The sequence below is a fragment of the Python bivittatus genome, unplaced genomic scaffold (genome assembly GCF_059951505.1).
Source record: "Python bivittatus isolate LINGU-HERP-01145 unplaced genomic scaffold, Pbiv_v1 ctg000080_np1212, whole genome shotgun sequence".
In the NCBI taxonomy this organism is placed as follows: Eukaryota; Metazoa; Chordata; class Lepidosauria; order Squamata; family Pythonidae; genus Python; species Python bivittatus.
Window position 1 is genome coordinate 87,467,895 of NW_028277035.1, and position 23,566 is coordinate 87,491,460.

The 23,566-nt window shown below is 44.0% G+C and overlaps 1 protein-coding gene across 3 annotated transcripts; it reads left to right on the plus strand.

Moving 5' to 3' along the window:
• The first annotated feature begins 96 nt into the window (after positions 1-96).
• Positions 97-16,677, plus strand: LOC103058891 (uncharacterized). 3 transcript variants are annotated; one of them, XM_088134563.1, is made up of 3 exons: positions 97-320; positions 5,055-5,174; positions 12,781-16,677. In XM_088134563.1, exons 2-3 carry the CDS (start codon positions 5,087-5,089, stop codon positions 14,349-14,351), a joined length of 1,659 nt encoding a protein of 552 aa, XP_087990689.1. In that variant the 5' UTR covers positions 97-320; positions 5,055-5,086; the 3' UTR covers positions 14,352-16,677. The 3 variants fall into 3 exon arrangements, with proteins under 3 accessions (XP_087990689.1, XP_087990688.1, XP_087990690.1); XM_088134562.1 differs by having other exon boundaries at positions 99-324; XM_088134564.1 differs by having other exon boundaries at positions 101-324; positions 12,784-16,677.
• The last annotated feature ends 6,889 nt before the right edge of the window (positions 16,678-23,566 follow it).

Genomic DNA, 23,566 nt, shown 5'->3' on the forward strand with positions numbered 1-23,566 from the left:
GATCCCAACCCACAACCCGGCCCGGGCTTTCGCCCCTTCCGGACCCCCGAGGGGGACTCGTCCTTCGGGGGGCCCCGATGTGGGCTGTGCCCGCCAGAGGGCTCCTCTTCCTGTTTGGAAGGGGAAGCTGCTCCTTTCTCCGCCGTGGCCGCCGCTCTGCAGCCCCGAGTGCAGAGGCGGAGTTTCCCGAGTCAGTCGCCGCTGAACATCCGGATTAATCTTAAGTGGCTGCTGCTGTAGCCGCCGCCGATCCCCGCGAGGGAGGGACTCCCCGCCGCCCCCCAGCTGCAAAGTTGCTGGAGCCGCGCCGCGGGCTGATCGTAGGTGATTAAAGCCAAATCCTGGAGGAGAGGGAGGGGCCGTCGGCATCCGGGCCTGGAGGGTTTTTTGCATGAATTGGCCCTGATGCCCCCCGCCTCGTTTTTTGTTGAATGGGAGGGGGGAGGAGGGGAGCCATTGATCGAAATGCAACCAACGCCGGGCGGGGGCGGGGTGGTTGGAGGGAAGAGAGCCTCGGTGGGGCGCCCTTGGGCTGCAGGGGGCGGTGGGATGGGGACGAGGGCGGGGGTGCCATGGCCCTTGAGGCGGGGGGCGGAGGGAGAGCTGCACGGAGACGGGATATTTCTCTTCTTTTCTTTTTTAAAAGGGACGATCGCGGCATCGAATTGTCCCCCCAGTTAAAGGGCCGGATTCAGAGCCTTTACTGTATGCATAGGCCGATCAGATTTGGGGCACGATTTGCTGCTTCCGGATGGGGTCATATCTTGCAGCCGCATGCCCCCCTAATTAATCTTCGAGGCGTCGGTATCCTAGTCGCCTGTTGATTAAGAAGAAGGGGATATATTTCGGTGTATATTCAAGAGCATAGCTTCTTATCTTGGGCTATTTAATGTGAAATTTAAAAAAAGAACAGAATTGGCCTGTTTCTGAACTAATAGCATTCAGAAGAGCAAAGATATTGCATTTATTTTCGCTCTCATTATCTCCCTTCTGCTGCTTCTGGAGATGCCCATCTCATGTATTTAGATATTTCATCTTGCCACTTAGGTCTCCTGGGTGGCTTATGAAATCAATAAACTGACCTGGAATGATTACAAATACTGTTGTGTACATTTCAGTTGTTGACAAAATGGTACCATTACTACAGATCTCCTATAAAAATGACAGTGTCACCCTGCTGTGTTGAAGCTTTGTTTATGTTAGTAAAAGGCTTTGATTGGGACAGATGACCACAGTAAGGTGTGGTCATTAAAAAAAAATTGTGTTTAAATAATGTAACAAGCCTTGCAAAGAGGCTGTGTTTCTGTGTGTATTGATCTGGAGCTTAAGTACCCCTGTATTCAACAGGACTAATCTCTGAATAGACCTGCATAAGATTATACAGAATGGCTTAAAAAGATAAGGCTTCCTTCCAGGGCTGGATGAATTTCTTTCTTTTTAAATGTATTTCTTAGTCCCCTTGCCAAGCTACAGTTTTCTCACAATGGCTTATGATACAGAGACAGACCTGTTCAGTATCAAGAGGATTATAAAAGCCCAGACGTACAATTTGAAAGTCAGAACAGTGCTGGCAATTTTGTCTCTTTCCAACCTGATCCAGAGCGTGTCAGACTGGGCAAGCTGAGTTTACCCATTATTTGGCATTAGTTCATGACTTGCTGCGGTGCTGGGAATGAACTTTGATATGGGAGAATTCAGGTTCGGAGCACGGTGCTGCTCAGGAGAACCTGCTGACAGCAGCCCACGAGCGGGTCGGGCAGTTTGCTGAAAAAGCCTCGCAAAGCCAGCTTCTCTGCTGCAGGGGTCTGCATGAATCTGCAAGGACGAAGGGCGGGTCGCAGCAGCCGTCAGGTTCACATAGATGGCTAGCAGGGCTCCTTTTCTTTGGGGAGGGAGGTGCAGATTCTGCTGCTACTGGACGGTTGGGTAGATTTTTAAAAATATTTCCTTAAGCTGCCTCTGAGGGGTGAGAGATGAAATAAGCCAAGCTGGAAAAGGAAAGCTGTTGATGAATGTTTTAAAAAAAAAAATCTGCAGAAATTACCAGCAGTAGTCCTAGTGAAATGAGTTGGCTTCAGACTGTTGGTTCTGTGCCTTTGAGTCAGTTTTTGACCCCTGGACCAGTCCCTGCAGTTTTCTTGGTAAGGTTTTTTGGAAGTGGGTTGCCCTTGCCTTCCTCCTAGGGCGGAGAGAGAGGGACTGGCCCAAGGTCCCCCCGCTGGTTTTGTGTCCGAGGTGGAACTAGAACTCACGGTCTCCTGGTTCCTAGCCTGAAGCCTTAACCACTACACTAAACTGCCTGGGCAAATTGAGAGGATCGGCGCAGCTTCCCTCCTCTTGCAGAAGTCTGGCAGATCCTGCTTTTGCAAAAATCCTGAGGGTTCTTGGGAGTTTCTCTCCCCCGCCCCCCGCATGCCCTTGGAAGGACAACATCCTTCCAAGGGTCTCTTGTTGAGAGAGGAGACACAGTTATCGAATCAATGTAAACCCATAGTGTCAACATCCTTAAAGGCCTGCGAAACCTTTTCTGTATTGAAACTGGCAGCCATGGAAACGGAGAGCCGCCGCTTGGTCCCCAGATGCCTGCGAGAGGCTGGGGCTTAAAAAGCACTTCAGATGGGCTTTGGCCCTGGGGCCTTTGTAGGGAAATGCTGCACTGGTTGTAAGGGGGAGCGCTCTGTATTTATGGTTATGAGTTTTATCGGCACGGAGAGGCAATTATTCCGTCTGTCCTGCCCTAAAATCCCTCTGTGGTAGGGCGGCTGTCGCTGTCCTAGGTGACTCCTCCACTGCACCTTTGGCTTTTTTAATCAGCGAAGCTGGAGGCTTTCACACCCTAAGATGAAATGTTCTTCATGCTCGTGAATATTCTGTTAAAATTGATCAGATCAGATGCCATGATTACTACAAGTATGAGAGGCTGGTTCAAGGATGTGAAAAAATGCATTTGGGATGCAAAATCGTATTCTGTTTGCATGAGGTGAAATGTACCGAAAATAAAATAAAATGGTAGAGGGCATATTACCTGTGTATTGTTGTAAAAAAATTCAAATCTAATAAGCATACATATACTACAATGTACCACTTCCTCTGTCTGAGATTGGGTATATTCACTTTATAAAATAAAGACAGTTATATTTTTATGGATTCATTCTTCCCTGGGTATACATTTGACAGAAGAAATGTTTCTGAGTAAATTTAATGAATATACAAAATAATGCAATTATGCCAAATAACCCAGTGTTGTGTATTGAGCAATAATGATGTATTTAAAAGCGCTAAAGCACCAAATTAAGTTAATTTTTAATGAAGAAATATTGCATAGGTTTGGGTCTTATAATTCATGTACATCTCCGATTTGGCTTGCTTCTGTGCTGGAATACTGGAAAAATTAATGTATATTTAAATTTTAGTTTTGAGAAATGCATAAATTAGAGAGACCTTGGCAACAATTTTGCCAATTTTTATCGTACTGTGGAGATTCCTAGTGGTTTTGGTTCTTTGATGAGTTGCTTGGAACACGCTGTGCTGTTTGCAGCTATGTCCACCATGGCAAGATGGACCACAATTCAGGAAGGAAGGGAACATATTAAACTGTAGCATATTCACAGAAGTTGCAAACCTATATAAGAAATCCAATGGTAAAGCCTTTGATTGTGGGAATGGCTGGGTTCAGACACTGCACTAAGCTATAATGCAGTTTGTTTGATTTGGTTTAGCCTGTTGTGTGCTTTCAGCCAATTCAGGCTTATTTACTAGACCAGTGTTTCTTAACCTTGGCAACTTTAAGATGTATGGACTTCAATTCCCAGGATTCCCCAGCCAGCTTTGCTGGCTGGGAATTCTGGGAATTGAAGTCCACACATCTTAAAGTTGTCAAGGTTGAGAAACACTGTACTAGACTATGGATAAGTGCAATTTGAAAAGACAAGCCTGCTGTCCCTTTATCAGCAGAACTAAACCGCTGATGGAATGAATGGTTTGTCCTTGTTTGTGGCCCTGAAAATCCTGTTAAAAAGTGTACTGTTGAATGGTGTCAAAGTTTCTCAGTTGTCCATTAAATGACTGTTGGCTAATAATTTCCTGATTTCAGTTAGAGGAGACCTTGTTTCCTTATAGTTGCTGAGGCATCCAGATACGAATATCAATGGGTTCAAAACAAATTGGGTATATTATCTAATAACATTAAAAAGTTGATGAACTGCTTCTCTCAATGTAGAAATGTTGATTTTGGGGAAACACAGGAATCTTCCCATATAGTAGGAAATCTTGTTTAGCCTGGGAATGATATCATCTTAAATCCAGTCTGATGATGAAGGCTGGAAAGATATATACAGTACTGTATTTTTGTTAATGAGCTGTGCAGTTCTTCTAATACAGGCTACAGCAGTGTTTCTCAACCGTGGGAACTTTAAGATATGTGGACTTCAACTCCCTGAATTTCCCAGCCAGTCATGCCCTGTACTGAGAGCAGCTTGGGTTAACAGGATCTGCTCTTCCTTTTATTACCTGTCCCAAGTCTGCTTCTTGTCTATGGAATCTTTGTAGTAGAGTCCTAGGGATATTTATTTGGAAGTCCCCAGTAATGTGTTTCTGAGTTTAGCTTTGGAAACATGGAACAAGGATGCCTCTGACTGTATGCTCATTCAGAAATTTATTTTACTGACTTATTTCAAATAGTTGCATACTGCTTCCTATTTTAAAAATCTCAAAGTGGTTTATTGAACTATAATGGGGCTTTGTAGTTGTTTCTCACATGAATTCTATATTATTTTTTTTTATTGTTTCTGCAGCCAAGCCCTTTATGAGGGTCAGGAAAGGGAACTTGTTGGTTGCTGCTACTATTAAAAAATTGGGATTAAAAATCTTTGTTGATCTACTGCAAATAATCTAGAAGTCTAGCAGTAGACCTTAATGTACTGTTGCTGCTTTAGACTTAGCATGGCATATAAGTTATATCCAGCTAACTGGAGATTCTGTAGTATGCTGGGAGGGCTCCAGGTAAGGGAAGTCTACTTCAGTGAAATCAAATGCATTTAATTTGTTGTTGACAGGTGCTGGTGAGCCTCCAAAAAGACACTCTATCATGGAGCCATGGGTATATCTAGACCAGCGTCAGAAAGCTCTGTATCGAGATGTTATGCAAGAAAGCTATGAGACCCTAATGTCTCTTGGTAAGAATACGCCTTCCTTTTTCTTCTATTTCAGAGTCAATGTTCTGTTTGCTCATTTTTGTATTTGATTTCTTAGGTCTAATAAAGGCAGTCTTTTCTCATCTGCCATCAGTAGCATTTAACTGATAAGACATGCAGGGAAAGGACTGAGTCTTTTCACTGTACTTGAGAAAAGACAAAAAGTGGTATCGATCTCCCAAGGAAAATATTTAAAGAAACAATCTCTCTCACCTTCCCCCCAACCCCCCTCCCCCCCCAATTCTGTTAGACTGGACAGAATCAGGTTCAGATCTCTACTCAGTATAAAGCAAGCTGGGTAATATTGCATATCTCTCAATTTAGCCTCTTAAGGACGTTACAGGAATAAAAGGCATGGGCAGAAAACTTGGGGGATTTGGTAGAGGCCCTAATATTGTATTGAAGGACTGCATAGCTTCCAACAAGCAAATGGTCCATGGATATTTCTCCAAGTCTTCTGTGCATCTCAGAATGCTTCAGGCTGAATGTTGTTTTACTTTGTGTCAGGATTCTGCAAAAGGAAGTGTAGCTTCTTATACTGCTTCTGCATTGAGAGTGTGACATAAGAAGTCTCTTCTTCCCCATTTCTTTTGCAGTTGAAAAAAGTGGTGGCTGATCCCATGGATAAACACAGCCGACATCATAGTCATGCATTAAATTTCTGTACTGAAGTTCTTCATGAGCTTTCTTGGAGATGTTTAAGAAGTAGAACTATTTTATTCAACTCCACATCCTAGATGGGAATGAGCTGGGTGATGGGGGTTGTGCTCTGGCCACTTAGTGGACTTATGAGGAGGAGAGAGGTAAACCATTTATGTCCTGGATGACCATTTATACTCATAATCTTATGTATAGTCATTGGTTGGAACGTGTACATTCCCAGGTCCCTGAACAGTTGAGAGCCTGGTTGAAAGGAAACAAGCGTGCATGCTTTCCAAAAGAATCAATGTCAGACTTCTTGAGCATCAGCACAGCTAAAGTTTCATTGGACAAATGCAATACCAAATATCTACATCCTGGAGTGGCTTTTGGCCAGAATTTTTCCAGTCTTATTTGAGGCTCTGGCCAGAATCCAGGGTACTTCTTTTGCACGCATAAAGCATTGTGTACACCATTGCATCTCAGTATGCACGTGCTGAACAGGCTGCAGTTCTCAGATTTGTTGAGTGAAACCTAGATCCCAAAATGTATGCATTGCCTCTGCACAGTGTGTTTGGTTTACTTGGGGGTAGCATGAGAAGGGTAAAGAATTTATACCTTTCATGACTCAGACTGGAGTTCGTCCGCTCTAGTAGTCCTTCTGTGGAAGAGTGAACTTGCCACCTGGAATGAGCAAGGATATTTTTCCCTCCTGGGATCCAGAGTTTTGGTGCTACCTGTGAAGGGGGGTTCAAATAGCCCCACCCTCTCCTTAATTGGAGAGTCTGTTCTATAAAAAAGAACTGAAGCAAGCACGTGCACGGGTGTGTCAAGAAAGGAGTTATACCAGGAAGACAGCAGAGATTTGGGAAAGAGGAGACTCCAACCCATAGGCCTGCACCTTAGCAGTAGTTGTCAGACAGCAAGAGAAAAAACGTTGACCCTTGGAGCTAAGAGGCAGAGCTGAGAGACAGGGGAGGAAGAGAGCCTGACTGGAGTCTGAAAACCCACTGCTGAACCAAGCCCACTCTGTGGAGCAGCCCAGGTGCAGAGCTCCACAAACCTGCCCCAGGAACAGAGGACTGTGAGTGCTGCGGGGGAGAGAAAAAGCCCATTTGCAAGTCTATAAAGAAGTGAAAAGGGTTTTCACATTCAGGTGGACTGAGATTGGCTACAAGAGCTGAAGACCTGGGGAAAAGGGGAAGATTTAGGAAACTAAGAGCTAAGAAATAGTTAAGATAAGAAAACATAGGATTATACACACAGAAATAATAACATAGAAATAGGATATAAAGATAGAAAATGTATAATTAAATAGAAATAGAACATAGATAATAGAATAAGATAGTTCATATTTTGTACGATAAAATAGTGTTGTGTGAATATAGTCTGCCTTCTCTTCTATTAATACCATATTAAGTACCATATTATCTTCTATATACCATATTAAGAAAACCCCTAACAGCTTCCTTCCCCTACTTAGATCATCTTCCTCAATGTGTTGGTCTTCCCATGTGATCATGCTGGCTGAGGAATTCCAAGTGTTGTAATTCTAAGACATCTGGAGGACTCAAGGTTTTTCTACATAAGTAGCAGAAAGTAGGGCTATTAGATCTGAGCTGCAGAAATCCAGGTTGGTATTAGATAGCAGCATTAGGTTTTGTGTGCTTCTTTGCTGCCGTCTCTGGTTATCTGGATTTCTGAGCCTAGATCTGGTAACCCTAGCAGAGAGGAGAGATTGTCCATTGCAAAGAAAAGAAATTGGCCTTCAGACATTTCCTAAGGATATGAGTGGTTCCTGGTGGAAGGTAAGATGCTGAGCTGCATTAGGCAGAGGCACCTTTTAATGAAATGGGTATGGGTTGAGTGAGATTCATGTACTGTACTAACCTTTAATCTGAGTTAGTCAGTGTAATATTTACCAACCTTTCAGATGTCCTCCATCATTCAAAATGTAAATGCAGTTGGCTGCAAGATTCCTCTGCTCTAATAGAAGAGAAGATCTGTAGCTCAGTGTTGAGCTGTGGAGTCCTTGGTGCTCTCTGAGCTTGGTGGTTTGCCTGCAGACGTTTCATTACCCAACTAGGTAACATCATCAGTGGCACTGACGTTACCTAGTTGGGTAACGAAATGTCTGCAAGCAAACCACCAAGCTCAGAGAGCACCAAGGACTCCAAATTCCTCTGCTGTCCAAACTAGAGGTTTTAGACTTTCCCACCATCAGCACTGGAATATTTTGAGCATGACGTGTTATAGATCTATTTCTGGAGGGCTTGTTTGAAATTATGAGGCAACCGGTCTAATACAGGGTAAATCTGCATATGCATGCAAAGAGATCCAAAAGGTCACAAGCATTTTAAGGGCTGATTTCCACAGGATAAGAGAAAGTTGTGCAGAAGACTCTGGAGCCAATGGAGTGGCCTTGAGTACTTTTCAGACCTGGAGTGATGACATCACCTGCTAGCAGATCCAGATGTTCAGAAGGACCCTCTTGCCAGCTTCCCAGAGCTTCTTGTCCCACTGATGATTTCCCCAAACTTGACAGATTTTGTACTTACATTGTGGCAGAGCCTGAAATCTAAGGGCATTTCAGCAAACCAACATAGGTTCCAGAGGATGGGGTGGGCAACTGATGAAATGTTTGCTGTGATACCTGCCATGGACTTCAGTACTTATGTAGAACATCAGGATGCAAGTAGGAAAGGTTAGAATTTGCATCATGATGTCACAACGCCTGTTTTGTCGCTTTAGTTTGTATCAGGTGCCTATGAGTACCAGCATTCTTAGATGCCTTGTTGGAAGAGATACCCAATACCTCCATGTGCCAAATGACCTCAGCAGTAGCAGGCAGGTGGTGTGAGACTGTGGCACTGGAGATAGCAGAGTGTGTCTATATATGGAACTCCATATTGACTTCTCTTTGCTCATATCAATGAGAAGGTGGCAAGGACAGGATAGAAAAGATGATTGTGAAGTAGGGAAAAAGTGGACCATTTCATTGGCTCAGAACATGCTACTTTAATTTTTCTTTTTAAGCTGCACAGTTTAGTAATTTCCCTGAATCTTATCAGCAGCTCCTAGTCCTGCCTCATAATCCTGTCTCCCCTGCATAATCTGTGGTCAGTAAAATACAAAGTGTTCTCCCTGTGGAGGTAATGTTGGCTACGTGTGGTTGCGTTCCTCCATCCCAGTGCAAGGTTCTAGCTCCTATAGTTCCAACGGCCAGGTTCTTCCTGAGGAAGAAGGTTGGGGAACTTAACTGTCTGAACTTCAGCCCATTCCTTGCCTGGTTAGTTCCAGAGCCGAGATGGGACAGAGCTCTTGCAGACAGCCAAACGGAGCTTGGCTTCCTTCATTCTGCTCCATCCCCCTTTACGAGACCAAGGCTGTGTTTTTGGATCGCAGTCACATCAGCTCCTTCCGTTTAGCCTTGGATTGTCAGTTTCTCGGCGCCTAAACTTCTAATCCTGTTCTGTGCAGGATTCACATTTGCAAATACTGGAACCCTTAATTGCAATTTCAGACTGGACAAAAAGTTGTTGCAAAATCTACATAAATGCAAATTGGGTGCTATAATGTATCCAGGGTCTCTGTTTCTGCTCCACACTAATTTCTCTACTTGCTTGAGTAAATAGGGTGGAAAAGGAGGCCAGGTTGGACTTTCCTGAAAGCAGGGCCATCTATCAGGCAGTCTGTACATTTAGCCCCCATACAGAAAGTTGGTGCTCCATAGAAAAGGAGCCTATGGATCAAATAGATTCAGACAACTCATGCAACTAAGCAAGTGAAGTTTCCTCCTGCCTTTACAGTTCAGGTGCCACTTTCTTGACTTGGAAGTAAGTTCCAGACAAACAACTTATGGGCTAGCAGCTGTAATTGATGTTTGGTCAAAACAAAGATGGAACTGAATTCCTATACCGCTGATTTTTATATTTAATCTTTTGATTTACACCCCACCTTTCTACTCAGGCAAGCATCTAAGAGGGCTAAGAAACTGAATACAAATCTTAGAAAACATAAATTAAAATTACATTAATTTTTAACCCAGACTTTCTCAAGCCTAATTTCTTTAGCATTTTATAGGCACATCTTACAATAAAGGGTAGAACTCCTTTTTAGAAGGGGGAAAATGTGAGCCTGACATGAGGGGAGCAAAAGCTAGGCTTAGGAAACTTATACTGCCTAGAGTAGTGTTTCTCAACCTTAGCAACTTTAAGATGTGTGGACTTCAACTCCCAGAATTCTGGGAGTTGAGTTGAAGTCCACACATCTTAAAAGTTGCCAAGGGTGAGAAACACTGGCCTAGAGGCTAATCTTTTCTCAACATGGCACCCTCCAGATAATCTGTATTACAACTTTCATCATCCCCAGCCAACATGGCTGATGAGAGGCTGCAGGTTGGGAAATGAGGATGAAAGATGGTTATAGGTTTAGGAACTTGCTTTTAGATCAAGGCAACACACGCCCACTATCTAAAACTGTTGCCATGAGCTTGTTTTCTTTAAAAAGATTCTCCTTCCTATTAAGATCTAGAAAAGAGGTACTTTTTTGTTGCCTGCCTTTGAGGGTGCTAAATTGCCACAATCAAGAGAGAGAAGGGCTTTACTGTCATGGTCACCATGCCACCTTCCCTAGGACTTTGCAGGCCCCATCATGATCAAGTTTTAAGAAAGTCTTAGACCCGCTTGGTGACTGTGACCTTATGGCAGATTCATTCATGGTGAAATGAACCATGATTTACTCCATTAACATTGAACCACAAGCTGAGTTCTGACAACACATTAGGCAGAAATCTGGTTGGCTAGTTGTGAGCTAGCCAGAGTTTCCATTTAAAGAGTCTTTGTGTCTTGCCCAGAACTTCATTTGGAAGTGGGGTAGATTTGAACTTCTGTAGTATGCCAGCCTTCACGCTCACTTTAATGTTGATTTTTATCCCGATTACATATGCAAGCTGCTGGGAAGAGTTTTATTGCTTAGAGAATTTCTTTTTGAGTAAACTATACACTAAACTAGGCATTCTTTACTTACCTTTACACAGAGAGGTAGAGCTGCTCCTTGGGGGAAAAAAGATAAGCCATTTAACCCTTTACGGGAAAGTCTTGTTGGACCTTGTTGCACCTGGAGCCAATTAGCTTTTCATGATGGCATGAAAGCACGTTGAAGGCTGAGCTAATTTCTGGAAAATTGGACTTGTTTTCCTTTTGACAGTGCAGCGCAAAGGTCCTGATTTTTTCTGGAGGTCCGAAAAACAGAAGAGTTTTAAATTCTTGGGATCCTCTCAAGCACTCTGAAAAAAACCACAGAGGTTTTGGAAAATGTGCAGGGGGTGAGGGTGGTGGTAGGGTGGGACAGGGAACTTTGAAAGCTCTTCCATTCCACCCCTGCATCCTCCCTCCACCTCTGAGTTTTGGACTCCACCCATTTCCTCCGAGGGAGGGGGCTGTCTTGGGGGGCTCCGCCCACTAGACAAATAGCCATTTCCAGTCCTAAAGGCCCTTCGGTCTTTTGTGGCTGCCTTCCTGCAGGGAAGCGGGGACTGAAGCCTCATCTGATGGCAGAGAGCAGGAGAGCAAGAATAGCTGCCCAGGAAGCTCTTTTCCGGCTGCTCGCTGATCCTGGTTAGTATCCCTTCAGTCAAAGAAAGAAAGAAAAGAGGATGAGAAGTAGGACAGGTGGGAGAGCTTATACTAGAGGTGTTCCCCCCTCCCTTGGAAAGGCTGCTCCTTGGTTTTCTGCCTGTAACTTAACTCCTTCCACCCCAGTAGCTGCTTGCTGCTCCAGCTCTGTGATGTTAGGTACACATCTGCCCCAAGAAGGAGGCTCTCATTTGGGCAACCTGAAATTACCTTCCCTGTGCCCTGCCCCTTCCATCATCCTCCCTTGTATTTTTTCCTTTTCTTCCTCCAGGCACCCCTTTTCTTTTTCTGCCACCATCCTAAGTGGGCCTTTTGGGTTGGCTCCCCCCCCCTTTACCCTCCATGTTAGGAGTTCATTCTTGGAGTTTGCCCATCCCTATTTCCTTCTCAATCCATTACTCCAGATCCTCTTTCTCCTTGCAAATCCCATTTCAATCACCTTGTTTCAAGCCTTTGAATTCCTTTGGCCTTTGGAGTATCCCAAGAACTTGGCTCTGGACTTTTAGTCTGGTTGGTGTATCTGCTGCTTGGTGGGAATGGTTTGGAGGTGGTAGAATTTTACTTTACTCAGTGGGTCCAGTAAAGTTACTCCATATAGATTCAATACTGCTCTCTTTTGTTAAACGAAGGGTAAAAGGGAAGGTTTGGCCTAGAGTGGCTGTTTGGTGAGTGTGTAAGTATGGGAGGGGGGAATATAATGGTAGCCATTGTAATTAGGGATTAGACTAGTTGGCCCAGTGTGGCATTTGGTATGTTGCTCCATTCTTATGGTAATCTCCAGTTTAATGTCCTCTAGTAGTGTTGGGCAATAATTTGCTAGTCAGTTTGGGAGACCTGTGAAGTATGTGATAGAAATTGTAGTCCAGCACATCTGGAGGGTACCAGGTTGGGGAAGATTAGTGTATGCATTTACTAAATGTGCCTGTCTTCCTTTTTGATGTTGCTCCTAAAATATTTTAAGTCAAAACATGATAAGCAAAAGTGAAAATAAAACCATTTTGCTCTTTGTAAATTCCAGTTGGTTGCTGGGTGGGTGGGGAGTCAAAGGAGGGACCTTTTTCTATAGTCTTATTTTAAATATTGTGACCTGTTAATTTTTAGATTTATACATTGCTTGCAGAAATAGTGAAGCTGCTTATAAAGACACTGGAACAAATAAGATAATACAAACAGCTTTTAAAAAAATAAAGCAACACTACGTTTGCCAGAAATTTGGATATCTGAATGATTAAACAACAAATTAGAAGAGATGGAATAACATGGGCTGGATGAAATGTTGGCCAGAATTTTAATTTATTTTGCCTTTGTCTTAGCAGCTAATCAATTGCTGAACAACAATAACCATGATGATGAGGAGGAGGAGGAGGAGGAAGAGGAGTCTGAAGGCCCGGAAGAGTTGCGGCCAGGTACGTCTCAAAGCGCACCCAGAAGGGTCAAGCCCTTGACGAGACGGGTAACTCCCAAGCAGCCAAAGATCATTCCAGTGGTGAAGAAGGATAAAGCCACCCAGCGTGGTCACGCACTGAAAAAGAGTCTTGAGAGACGTTGCTCAGATTGTACGAGGACCCTCCATTCCAGTGGCAGAGGCCGCCAGCGGAGTGAAGCGAACGCTGCTCGGGAGAAGCCATTCCAGTGCACCGATTGTGGGAAATGCTTCATATGGAGCTCCCACCTGGAGCGCCACAGGCGGATGCACACCGGGGAAAAGCCCTTCAAATGCCTCAACTGCGGGGAAGCCTATAGCCAGAATTTTCACCTCTTGCAGCACAGCTGTGCCCAGCTGATTGAAAAGCCCTTCAAGTGTCCTGAGTGTGGGAAACGCTTTGCCCAGAGCTCAGCCCTGGAGAATCATCAGAAGGGCCATACAGCAGAGAAGCCCCACAAGTGCTCTGACTGTGGGAAATGCTTCATCTGGGCTTCCCATCTCGAGCGGCACCGGCGGGTCCATACCGGAGAGAGGCCTTTCAAGTGCCCTGAGTGCGGAGAGTCGTATAGCCAGAGTGCACATTTGGCCAAGCATCGGCGTAACCATATGGGCGAGCGCCCTTACAACTGCCCTGCCTGCTGGAGAAGCTTTGCTCAGATCTCTGAGCTGGAGGAACACAAGAAGACCCATCTGGGCTGTGAGGACTGTGGCAAGGTCTACCGGAGTCGGCAGACCCTGATGCGACACCAGCGGGGACACCACCGTGAACGCACCCATCTTTGTGAAGAATGTGGGAAAGGGTTTGTGTGGGCCTCCCACCTTGAGCGCCACCGTCGGGTGCACACTGGGGAACGCCCATTCCCCTGCCCCATCTGCGGGGAGAAGTTTGCCCAGAAGGTCCATCTCCTTCATCACAACAAGACTCACTCTCATGCCCGGCCATATAAATGTGGGGACTGTGACAAATGCTTTGGGGACAGTTCTGCTTTCCTAGCTCATCAGCGGGGTCATGCCATGGAGAAGAACCACAAGTGCCAGTATTGCTCCAAAAGCTTTGCCTGGAGCTCCCACTTGGAAAGGCATCAGCGTATCCACACAGGAGAGAAACCCTACAAATGCCCCGATTGCCCTGAGCACTTTAGCCAGACTTCCCAGCTCTTCAAGCATCAGCGCAGTCACCTAGGCAAGAGGCCGTACAAGTGCAGTGAATGTGGGCGCAGCTTCAGCACCACCCTGGAAGTCATCATCCATCAGCGGACCCACTTTGGGGCCAAGCCCTTCCGGTGCTCCAGCTGTGGGAAGGGGTTCACCCGTCGAGCCAACCTGCTCAAGCATCAAAGGAGTCATGTTAAGGAGTCCCCTAAGGAACATTTAATTGAACCGAAATGTGAAGGGATAGGTTCTCCGGTATTTAACAATCGAGAATCCATGCAAGAGAAGGCTGTTGCAATGTTCTGAGGTGGTGGAAACTCCAGTACTTGCTCAGCAATTGCAACAGGACCAGGTGCTATGAACATGGAGGAGAGAGGAATGTTTTAGGAATCACCCAGGACAGTTGGAAGCTCACAGAAAAGTCTTGGTGGAGAAGTATGGCAGACACCAGCACATGAAAGAAGATCTGTCAAGGTGACAATAATAACCATGTCCATTGGTAATGAGGATCCTGATGTAGAGTCCATGTGGATGACTTTATTTCACATTTAGTTGATACTGTACATATAAATATGCCCCAAATTTGGGGAAAGAGCTTTATTTACTGTTCATCTTTACCTTATACATTGGAAGCCTTGCCTTGGATAGACCAATTCTCTACCCCCACAATCCTTTTTATTTTGAAACTCTGGATAATGAAGCTTTAACAAATGCTGAAGACTGACCTCCAGACCTTAATATGCCTGACTGAGACTTTAATAAATGCTGTGGAAGTCTGCATGGGGGGCTGAAAATGAACATTTTTAAGCCTCTTGAATGTGGAGAAAAAGCTTTATTGACTTATCTTAAAGAACCTAGACATCTGAGGCCCTGTGCTGGCCAGTTGTATTTTAGTGAATATCATAAAGATTAGATGGTACTGTAGTACCTGAATATCCAGAGACTTAATATCAAACTGTTGCATTCTTGATACACTGTGGGGGGCTACATGGGCAAATCCCTCCCTATTTTATTTTTTCTTGGTTCTTGGAATCCTAGCTGTTTAGTTTCTGCTTAACTAGTTTGGAGAGAAGATGTCATCCACACCCAGAAATACCTGGATTTCTTTTCCAACATTAACTAGAGAATGGAAACACTTGACCCTTCTTTAGCAGTTGGGAGTGTTGGCTTAATGAGCCCCAGTCCACCTGGATACATTTGGTTTTGGTGCTTTAACCTTGGGAGTTCTTGACAGATTGGTCACAGGGGTTCACATGCAGGGAAGTGGGATGGGTTAACCAAGGGAACCATGGGGGAAGTCAGCACAGTTGGGGATGAGAATGCCAAAGGGTGCAGCGTATGGAAGGAAGGAAATAGATAGGTTCCAAAAAGATCCAGATATGGGAATGAGGAACACATTTGTGGATAGTCTACGGATGGTGGAAGAAGTTCAGAGGTGCCAGTCTTTTGTTTTTCAAGAAGGTTAGAAGCTGGTTTCAGGCACTGATCCTGTGTCAGCTGTGTAATTTTTGTTTCAGAATTATGAGTGACATTTATGAAGGGCATATCCAGGAGACCTTGACAAACACCACCTTGTGCTATAAAAAGGAAAGGAAAAAGGATTCCCAGAAATCTTGGATTGTGCAAGTGTAAGAGGAAAAGAAAGCAGAAGATGAGTTTAATCTGGAGAAAAGCAGGCTAGAAGTGTAGTGAAAGCGGCACAAAACTCAATGGGAGGGAGGGAAGAGCTGTGCAGGGTTAAGCTCTAGGATTTACCACTGAAGCATGATGTCACTGCGGTTGGGGAGGAGAGATGGAAAAAGGCCTTGCTGAAACATGAAGTAGCTTGGAGTTTGAGAGAACTTGCTTGGGAAGATAGGTGAGGGCTTACTGCTCACTGAGGCTATGGAAAGTGGAACTCTGTGCATCAGGGAGGACTATAGGCATGGAGGATGGATTGGAGGGTTCTCAACCAAATCCACCCTTGAGTTCTGATGGCTGGCGAAGGCTACCCTAAGTCTGTAAGGCTACGATGAAAATGGAGAGAGGGTTGTCTTCCCAGTTGCTGAAGTTGTGAATTGTTATTTACCCAGCTGCTGTACTTTCCTCAGATCCTACCTCAGATTCGTGTTCTAGATGACAGGCTGGAAGAATCCATCTTGCCCTGCACCCTCCGTGGCATGCTGACAGAAGAGATGCCCAAAGTGGGATGGAAGCCTGACCCTGGGGAGAGTTCAGTTTACTGTAAACATGCTGCGATTCTGCACGTTGGGGCACTCACTTCCACAACACTCTTTGAAACACCAAATCAGAGGATTAATGTAGATGGATGAGCCCTGGTGTTTTAGTATAAGGTCTCTGTAACCCAGTCTGTTTCTGTCTATGCTTCCCAAACAATTTCCTTTGTTATGCTATCACGTTTCCTTCAGAGGTTTATTTGCTTTATTGCTTTTGGGGTACCTGTTTGACATCATATGCTTCTCCTGATTTTGTTCTTGTCCCCTTCCCCAAAACCTTATTTGTTTTTGTCTAAAGCAAGCATCTTTCTGTTTTAGGACTTCTTTTCCCAAATGACTAATAGAGATAAAAGAGTTTCTAATATCTGATTTTCTTTGTTGATGGTTAGGAGTAATCAAGTAAAAAAAAAATTGTAGCTTATGTAAGTCTGGTTTTTCCACTATGTGCTATACTCTGGGGTTTACTTCTATCATTTTAGTAGGCTGTGCTGGATGTTTTCAGAGGAAATTCAGGACAGGAATAGTATTACCTGACTATCCTCTCTAGCCAGCTCCAGAATGCTCACTTGGGCTAAATCGGACTTTTTTTCTGGAATTATGACTTCCAGAAATTCCAGTGAATGTGTTGCCCGGCTTATTCGTGGAGCAGTTGTCCTGACATTTACGGAAGGCACCAGGCCCAAATAGCTGGGCTAAAAGATTTGTGGCTTTTTAGTTGAAAAGGAAAGCAATTAATTGGGGGGATGGAAAGAGATTTATAAGATCAGACAGGGTGGGGAGAAAGTGCCCTTCCCCAGACTTTTGGCCCCGCCAAACCAAGTCTTGTGGTATTCAGCCAATACGGCCATTACACAGTGAAACCAGTGGATTGTAGATTCAAGACCAGCAAAATCAAGACCAGCTGCCATACAGTGTGATGGTGTCTAGTGTTTGGCATTTGGTGTAGCATTTATCTTGCTGAATCCCAAAGTTATGGAGGGAATCAGGCGATGGAGTAGTGTTGCTTTGCACCTCATGTCAGGGTTTCCCAGAAACATCTGCACATCCATTGTGGGAATGGGGAATTGGTCTAGCTAAAATGATGGTCTGATCCAGCAGGGATCTTGTGCTCAATCACATGGTGGGTTGGGAGATTTAAGTGCATTTCCAGCCAAATTGGCAGCCATCCCTTCAGCCTTTGAACCTGGTGAGAAAATCTGGTTGGAAAAAATACCTGGAGGAAAAAAAAGTAAGCCTGGGGCTCTTAGCAGTGCTGGGAATTGAGCTTGGCTGGGTCAGTCCTTTGAGACTGCATGGGAGGAGGATCTCAGAAAAAAATCTTAAAACAATAAGCTTGGGTAGACAGCTCCTCATCCAGACAGTAATTTCTTCCCAAGTTTGCAGGATCAGATTGCAAGCACTAAAAAAAACCCCAAACCCTAAAAAGGACAACAGGGTGGAAAGTGAATTTAATTTACAAAGTCCAGACCCTGCTGAGCTTATTTGCTAACCCACATTCTGTTCCCAGGCAGTTTTTAGGATTTTAAGGGAGATACTAGAGGTTTTCAAAGCTAACCTGCTTCCTTCAACTTCAGAGCTCTTTGGTGTCTGTTATGGTTAAGCTACACCTTCTGTGGTTAGTGTGTGTTAAAAAAGGTGGTGTTGCTTAAATCTCTCTGGATGGCGGAAAGAGTATTAAATTTTAAAATCCAGCTCTCCCTATACATTTCGTAAAGGAACCAATTTCTTAAGGGAACTCTGAATTATGCTGAGGGGGTTGACTGGAGCATCCTCTGAAAGCTTCATAACCAAATGAGTCTTCATCTATCCTTCTGCCACTTCCCCAGCCTGGCACTCTCCAGGTAGGCTGGGACTGCTATCCTAGAAGTCTCCACCAGGTTGAGGAAGACTACCTTACCCTATTGATTGGTAGGTTAGGAACCACAGCAAGTTAGACGCTAAAATTCTGGATTACAGCAGTTACAGCCTGTTTATTGGTTGATTTTCTTTTCAAGGAAAGAAAAATGGTGACTTAGATGCCAAGGATGGTCAAGTTCCTGAATACTTTTTCCTTACAAAACATAATCTCTGTGCCCTGCCTTTCCATTCGATAACTGGGATGGTTACAATCTTCCAAACAAAGTAGAAATATACAAACATCTTGAACGACCGATGTCTGTAAGAGCCATATTAAAAATCAACACATGTACTAACAGAGAGGATCAGATCAAGTTGTGAAAGAAGCTTGAGCTGGGGCCACAATCAAGCAGCCTTCCCCAGCCCTCCCAATTTGTTGGGATACGGCTGTCTCAGCTCCTGGAAAGAATAGTGATGTTGCTTGGGGCTGTCCCCACTGAAATGCTGGCTCCTTCAGGAAAGTCACCTGCATCCATGTGTAGGAAAAAGTGATACACTATTGGAGGTTGCACTCTGACCTTTATTTGGGCTGCTGTTTTAAACTATTCCATGGATGATCTGTGTGTGTTTGTGTGTGTGTGTCAAGATGCTACGCCTGAGTGACCAAACCTTTGGAAATAAAAGAACAATCCTAGAAAAAGTTCAAATAAGACAGTTACTTTGCAGGTCACAAGAATTTGAAATAGGACTTCAAGGAAGTACTTTCTGAAAGATCATGAGCAGAAAGGTGGGAAAATCCCCTGATTTGAGGTTCCAGATAAAACAGCATTGTGAAAATTCTTCTTGCATTTTTCAAGGGGAATAGTATTGAAAGTATGCTTATAAAATAAGTAGGGCTAAAGAGAAAACCGGCAGAATATCAGAAATACTTAGTTACAGCAAATAAGGCAGGTGAACTGGAAGCAGGATACTTGAGAGAGAATGCACAATCAGTTTCCAATACCTAGCATTGCAAAATGGATGTTCAGAGAAGATCGTATGGTTATTTATTCAGTCCTAAATCTGCCCATGAAGCTAAATATGGTGTGTTTTGCTTGGGCCAAAAGCCAACAGAAAAAACAGGACTTTTGTTAGGTTCTCACAAAAATGCTGCCCTGTATGAAGCACTTCCCACATGATTCTGAGTTGGTAAATACATAAAAATGCAGAAGTCAATAAATTGTATTCCTCCCTTTCCTTTAATGCTATAGTTTCCTGGGTCATATATTGTATGTGTTTTCTTTCTCTCATGAGCTGATGGATGCCAAGGAGGAATTATTCTTAGACACATACAAGCAAGGAAGCATTTGTGTGAAAAACTGATACCAGTTGCTAATCCTTTGTTAATAGACTTGGAAACTTGCCATTTAAAAACTCGAATGAGAAGTGACAGGTCATAGTGGAGTGATGTGTACTGAATCCTAAAAGGAGGAAATAATTTGAAAATTTCCATTCTAGACAGCCAGAGAGTTTGCAATCAAAACTAGTCCTATAGCTCAAGCACACTGTGTGCATTTAAATCTATTCTGCTTCCCTGATTCAGGCTTTTAATACCAGGAACAGAGAACTAAAAAAAGATAGGAACCAAGGAAGGAGACAGAAAAGTTTAAAAAAAAAGGCACCTGGTAGGAAGTGTGTATGCTCTATCTTTAAAAAAAACAGAAGATTATACTTTAAAAATGAGTCTATGTCTCCATCACCCACATTCATCCTGAAAAGATTGGAGCTTTGTAAATGGTGCAAGTTGGCCTGTTAAGGGGTGCAACTTTCAGCTGATCACAATTTGCTGCTAGGGGAGGGGCAGAGAATTTGAGAGGTGACTGGGGTGTGTGTGTGTGTCTGTTTGCAATATCCAAGTCCCACCAGCAGGACTGAAATGACTGCTACAACGTCCTCCTTAGCTTTTTTGCAAGCTATTACAACTGGAGCCTCTGTTCACTTTTCTGATGACAGGTGGCCCACCTGGGAAACACCAGTCCTTGGATGTCAGCAGGGCCCTGGGAGGGAGCCCTTTTTGAAGTTGGGTTTCCATTGTAGAGGTGAGTGCCCTTCCTCCAATCTCAGAGGAATCTGGGCGAATGCTAGAACACCCTTCTAGGCACCATAGACCTGCAGCCTCCATTTTAAATTGGAATTTATTTATATCAAAATTAGAGGTGCGCAAAATGTTGAATTTGAAATGTTTCAGAACACTTCCTCTGCAGTCTGGACAGCCTATTTTGAACTCAGATCATTTGGGGACTGAATGAATGTTGCACGCCTCTACTCAAAAAGTGTTCTGGCAAATCAGTCAGTAGATCAAAACTAAAATTTTAGAACAAAATTGTGCCAAGCATCATGCTGCAGAAGAGGAATAACTCTTCTAAAAGGATACCTGATGCAATCTAAAGAATTCCCTAAAAAAGAAAAGTGTGCCTTTAAGACTATTCTCATATGTAAATCAGTTTATGCAGATTTATTTAAAGGAAAAAATTAATTTTGTTATAACTGAGTAATGGTGTCTTCAACTTGATGCTGTTTTGGCTTCCATGTAATGTTTCTTCTGCCACTTGTAGAGAAATCTTCTGACTTTTCTAAGATTTCATGCCAATCCCATTGTATGGACTAGATTTTTAGCTGCTTTAAAATAAAAGGTTGCCCAGGATTCAGCATTCTACAGTCGAACAAAACAAATGGCACTTTAGCAGAAAACACGCAGCTCTGGTAATCAAGAGTGATTCAAGGCCATGATGCTGATTTTCTTCCCGTGATTACAATATCCAGAATACTCTAGTTCACTTTCCCTGAAGAATTTACTGACATCAGGAAGAATAGAAATTTGCTCCTGAATTAGAAGCAGAGCTTTTTGTGATGCCTCATTTTGCGCCAGACCGCTCCAATAGCCCTGCAGGACAAACGTGCTGCTTCGTCTGGTTTTTGGTTATTACTTACGGATACAGAATGATTACACATATATCTGTATGCAGGAGTCATTCCGTGTCTGGCTATCTCAGGAAAACAATAAAACCAGTCCACGTTCATTCTGGGGATGTTCCATTTGTTATAAAGGTTTAGTTCATGATTGATCAGTATTGCGTGGAACACTCTACAGAAGCTGCAAGATGCCTCTTCTGGAATGCCTCCCTGTGATTTCACCTCATAATGTCCTTTGAAGGAGAATCCTCTTCCTTTGATTTGTGGATTCTTGTTCCAAGGACCAGGATGTAGGCTCTGGAGGATACAGCTTGTTGGGTGGAGTTCACTCAGCCTCAGTTCTGTATGGTGGCCATAATATCAGCTGACCTTACTGCTCTGTGTGGTGGAGCAACCGAGGAGATCTCAGCATTCACTGGATTGATCACTTTTGCCTGCCTCAATGCAGGATCTTCAGTTATCTTTTTTCTAGTGGGAACTGTAAGTAGCAAAGGAGAGGGGAATTGGGCTGGCTGTAAACTAGGATTGAGCTGAGCCTTCTAACCCCATGGTTCTAGTTCTCTTTTTCCTTTCTGCTCTCATACATCTTCAAGGCTTTTTGTGAGTGGCTGGGCTCACATATACTAAGCTGCAATACAATCTATAAACCATAGTTTATAAACTACAGTACAGACATAATCCATGATTTGCAGACCACAATGGCTGAATTAATTTGTAGTTTCTTTCAAATTTGGTATTCTATAACAGCATTAAGTCTGATGTGGCCCCCATCACAATATTTCCCATATGAAACTGTGATTATAGTCACATAACAGGCTATAATTTACTGAATTAACCCCAGTTAATTCATACATCACATTAATCCAAGGGTTCTTAACTTTGGGGGTCTGTGGATAGATTTCAGGAGGTCCATGAAAAAAAACTGCAACGTTATTTTCACATATATTACTATTTGACATAATTGGCTTTCTTTGTAATACAATCTATATACCTATTTATGAATTTAGATACATTTTTCTGAGAAGGGGTCTGTAGGTTTCATCAGACTCTCAAAGGGATCCAGGGAACAAGAAGGTTAAAAACCTCTGCATTAAGCTGTATTTTACAAACGATTTACAAACCACGCTGGTTGGAGTCACACAAGGTGCTAAACTACCTCCACCAAACAAACCACATTCTGGTTAAGTGTGGTTAACCAGCCAATTTTCAGCTCTCCAACCTTGTGGCTCCCATCTGTCCACCCCCTTCTTCCATCAGCTGTTTCAGCCCCCAGATGATTTGCTTCCTTCCCTGCCCACATGTAGCTCTTGCAGTACTCCTAAGCATGCATTCTGGTGTTGGAGCGCAACTCTCTCTCCTCAAGCAACTTCAAGCCCTGGAGTTCTGTTCTAGAAGGAAAGTGTTCTGATGCCAGGGAACAGCTCTCATTTTGTAGCTGCAGTAGCAAAACCATTTCAGAGATCATGAGACTTCTGTAGGAGATGTTATCCCTCTCTCAAGGTACAGTTTCCAGCTACGAGCAAAGAAGAGAGGAAACCAGACATTTCCAAAAAGGGGACAGGACAACTAGAGAACAGAGGTGGGTGGGTGTGGGAGTCAGCAGGGGTGGCAAATGACTAAAACAACCACATGATGTCAGAATGCAAGTAGAAAACGGCAGGATTTGTACTGTGACATCCTGATCCATGTTCTGTCATTTTTTTGTCCTTGTGCTTTGGATTAGGCATTTCGGGAAGGGAATGAGATCTACACCTTGCCAATCAAGGGAAAATCATAGAGGAAAGTTGAGGAGGGGACTGGGTCCAGTTTTTGGCAGGGTATGTCACACTTTTGGCCTCCTGTCCCAGGCTGTTCCCCCTCAGTCCTCCAAGCATCGCCAGGCAATTTGGCTGCCTGTGGAAAAGGGTGGCTGGATCTGGACTATCTGGCCTGCTGCTCCTGTGGAGGCCTCCACTCTCTTCCATTTACCTCCCCGCAGTTGTGTACAGTTATTATCACCCTCCTCTGGGGTGTTCTGGGGCTGTTTTTGGCCCTCAACATGAGCTCATTTGTGTTGGTTGTGGTGGGAGCTGTGACCAAACTTTTTACTACAGTAGGCACAAGGGAAAAGCTTCTCTGCAATGTATGAGATTGACGGTGGTCAAAGTGAGAGCTCCTGGCAAATTCCCTCCCACAAACTTCACCCTGATGGGGCTTCCTGCCGCAATGCAGCCACTGGGGGTGCTCCAGCACAGTTGCAGTGCTAAGCCCTTTTCCTTTCCAAGACACTTATGAGGATTGGCCTTGGAACTATGGAGATAGTGGTGGGCAGCCAATGAAGTACTCAAGACAAAGATCTTCCCACCCTCCTTGCAACCATGAGGATGAGCTCCCATATGGATCTTCTGGGCCTTTTCCAAGTAGGTGCCTGCAGTGAAGCTCTGGCCATAGTTTCCATACTCAAAGGGTTTCTTGCCTGCATGGATTCAGTGATGTCTTTCTAAGTGGGAACTCCAGCCAAAGCTTTGGTCACAATCA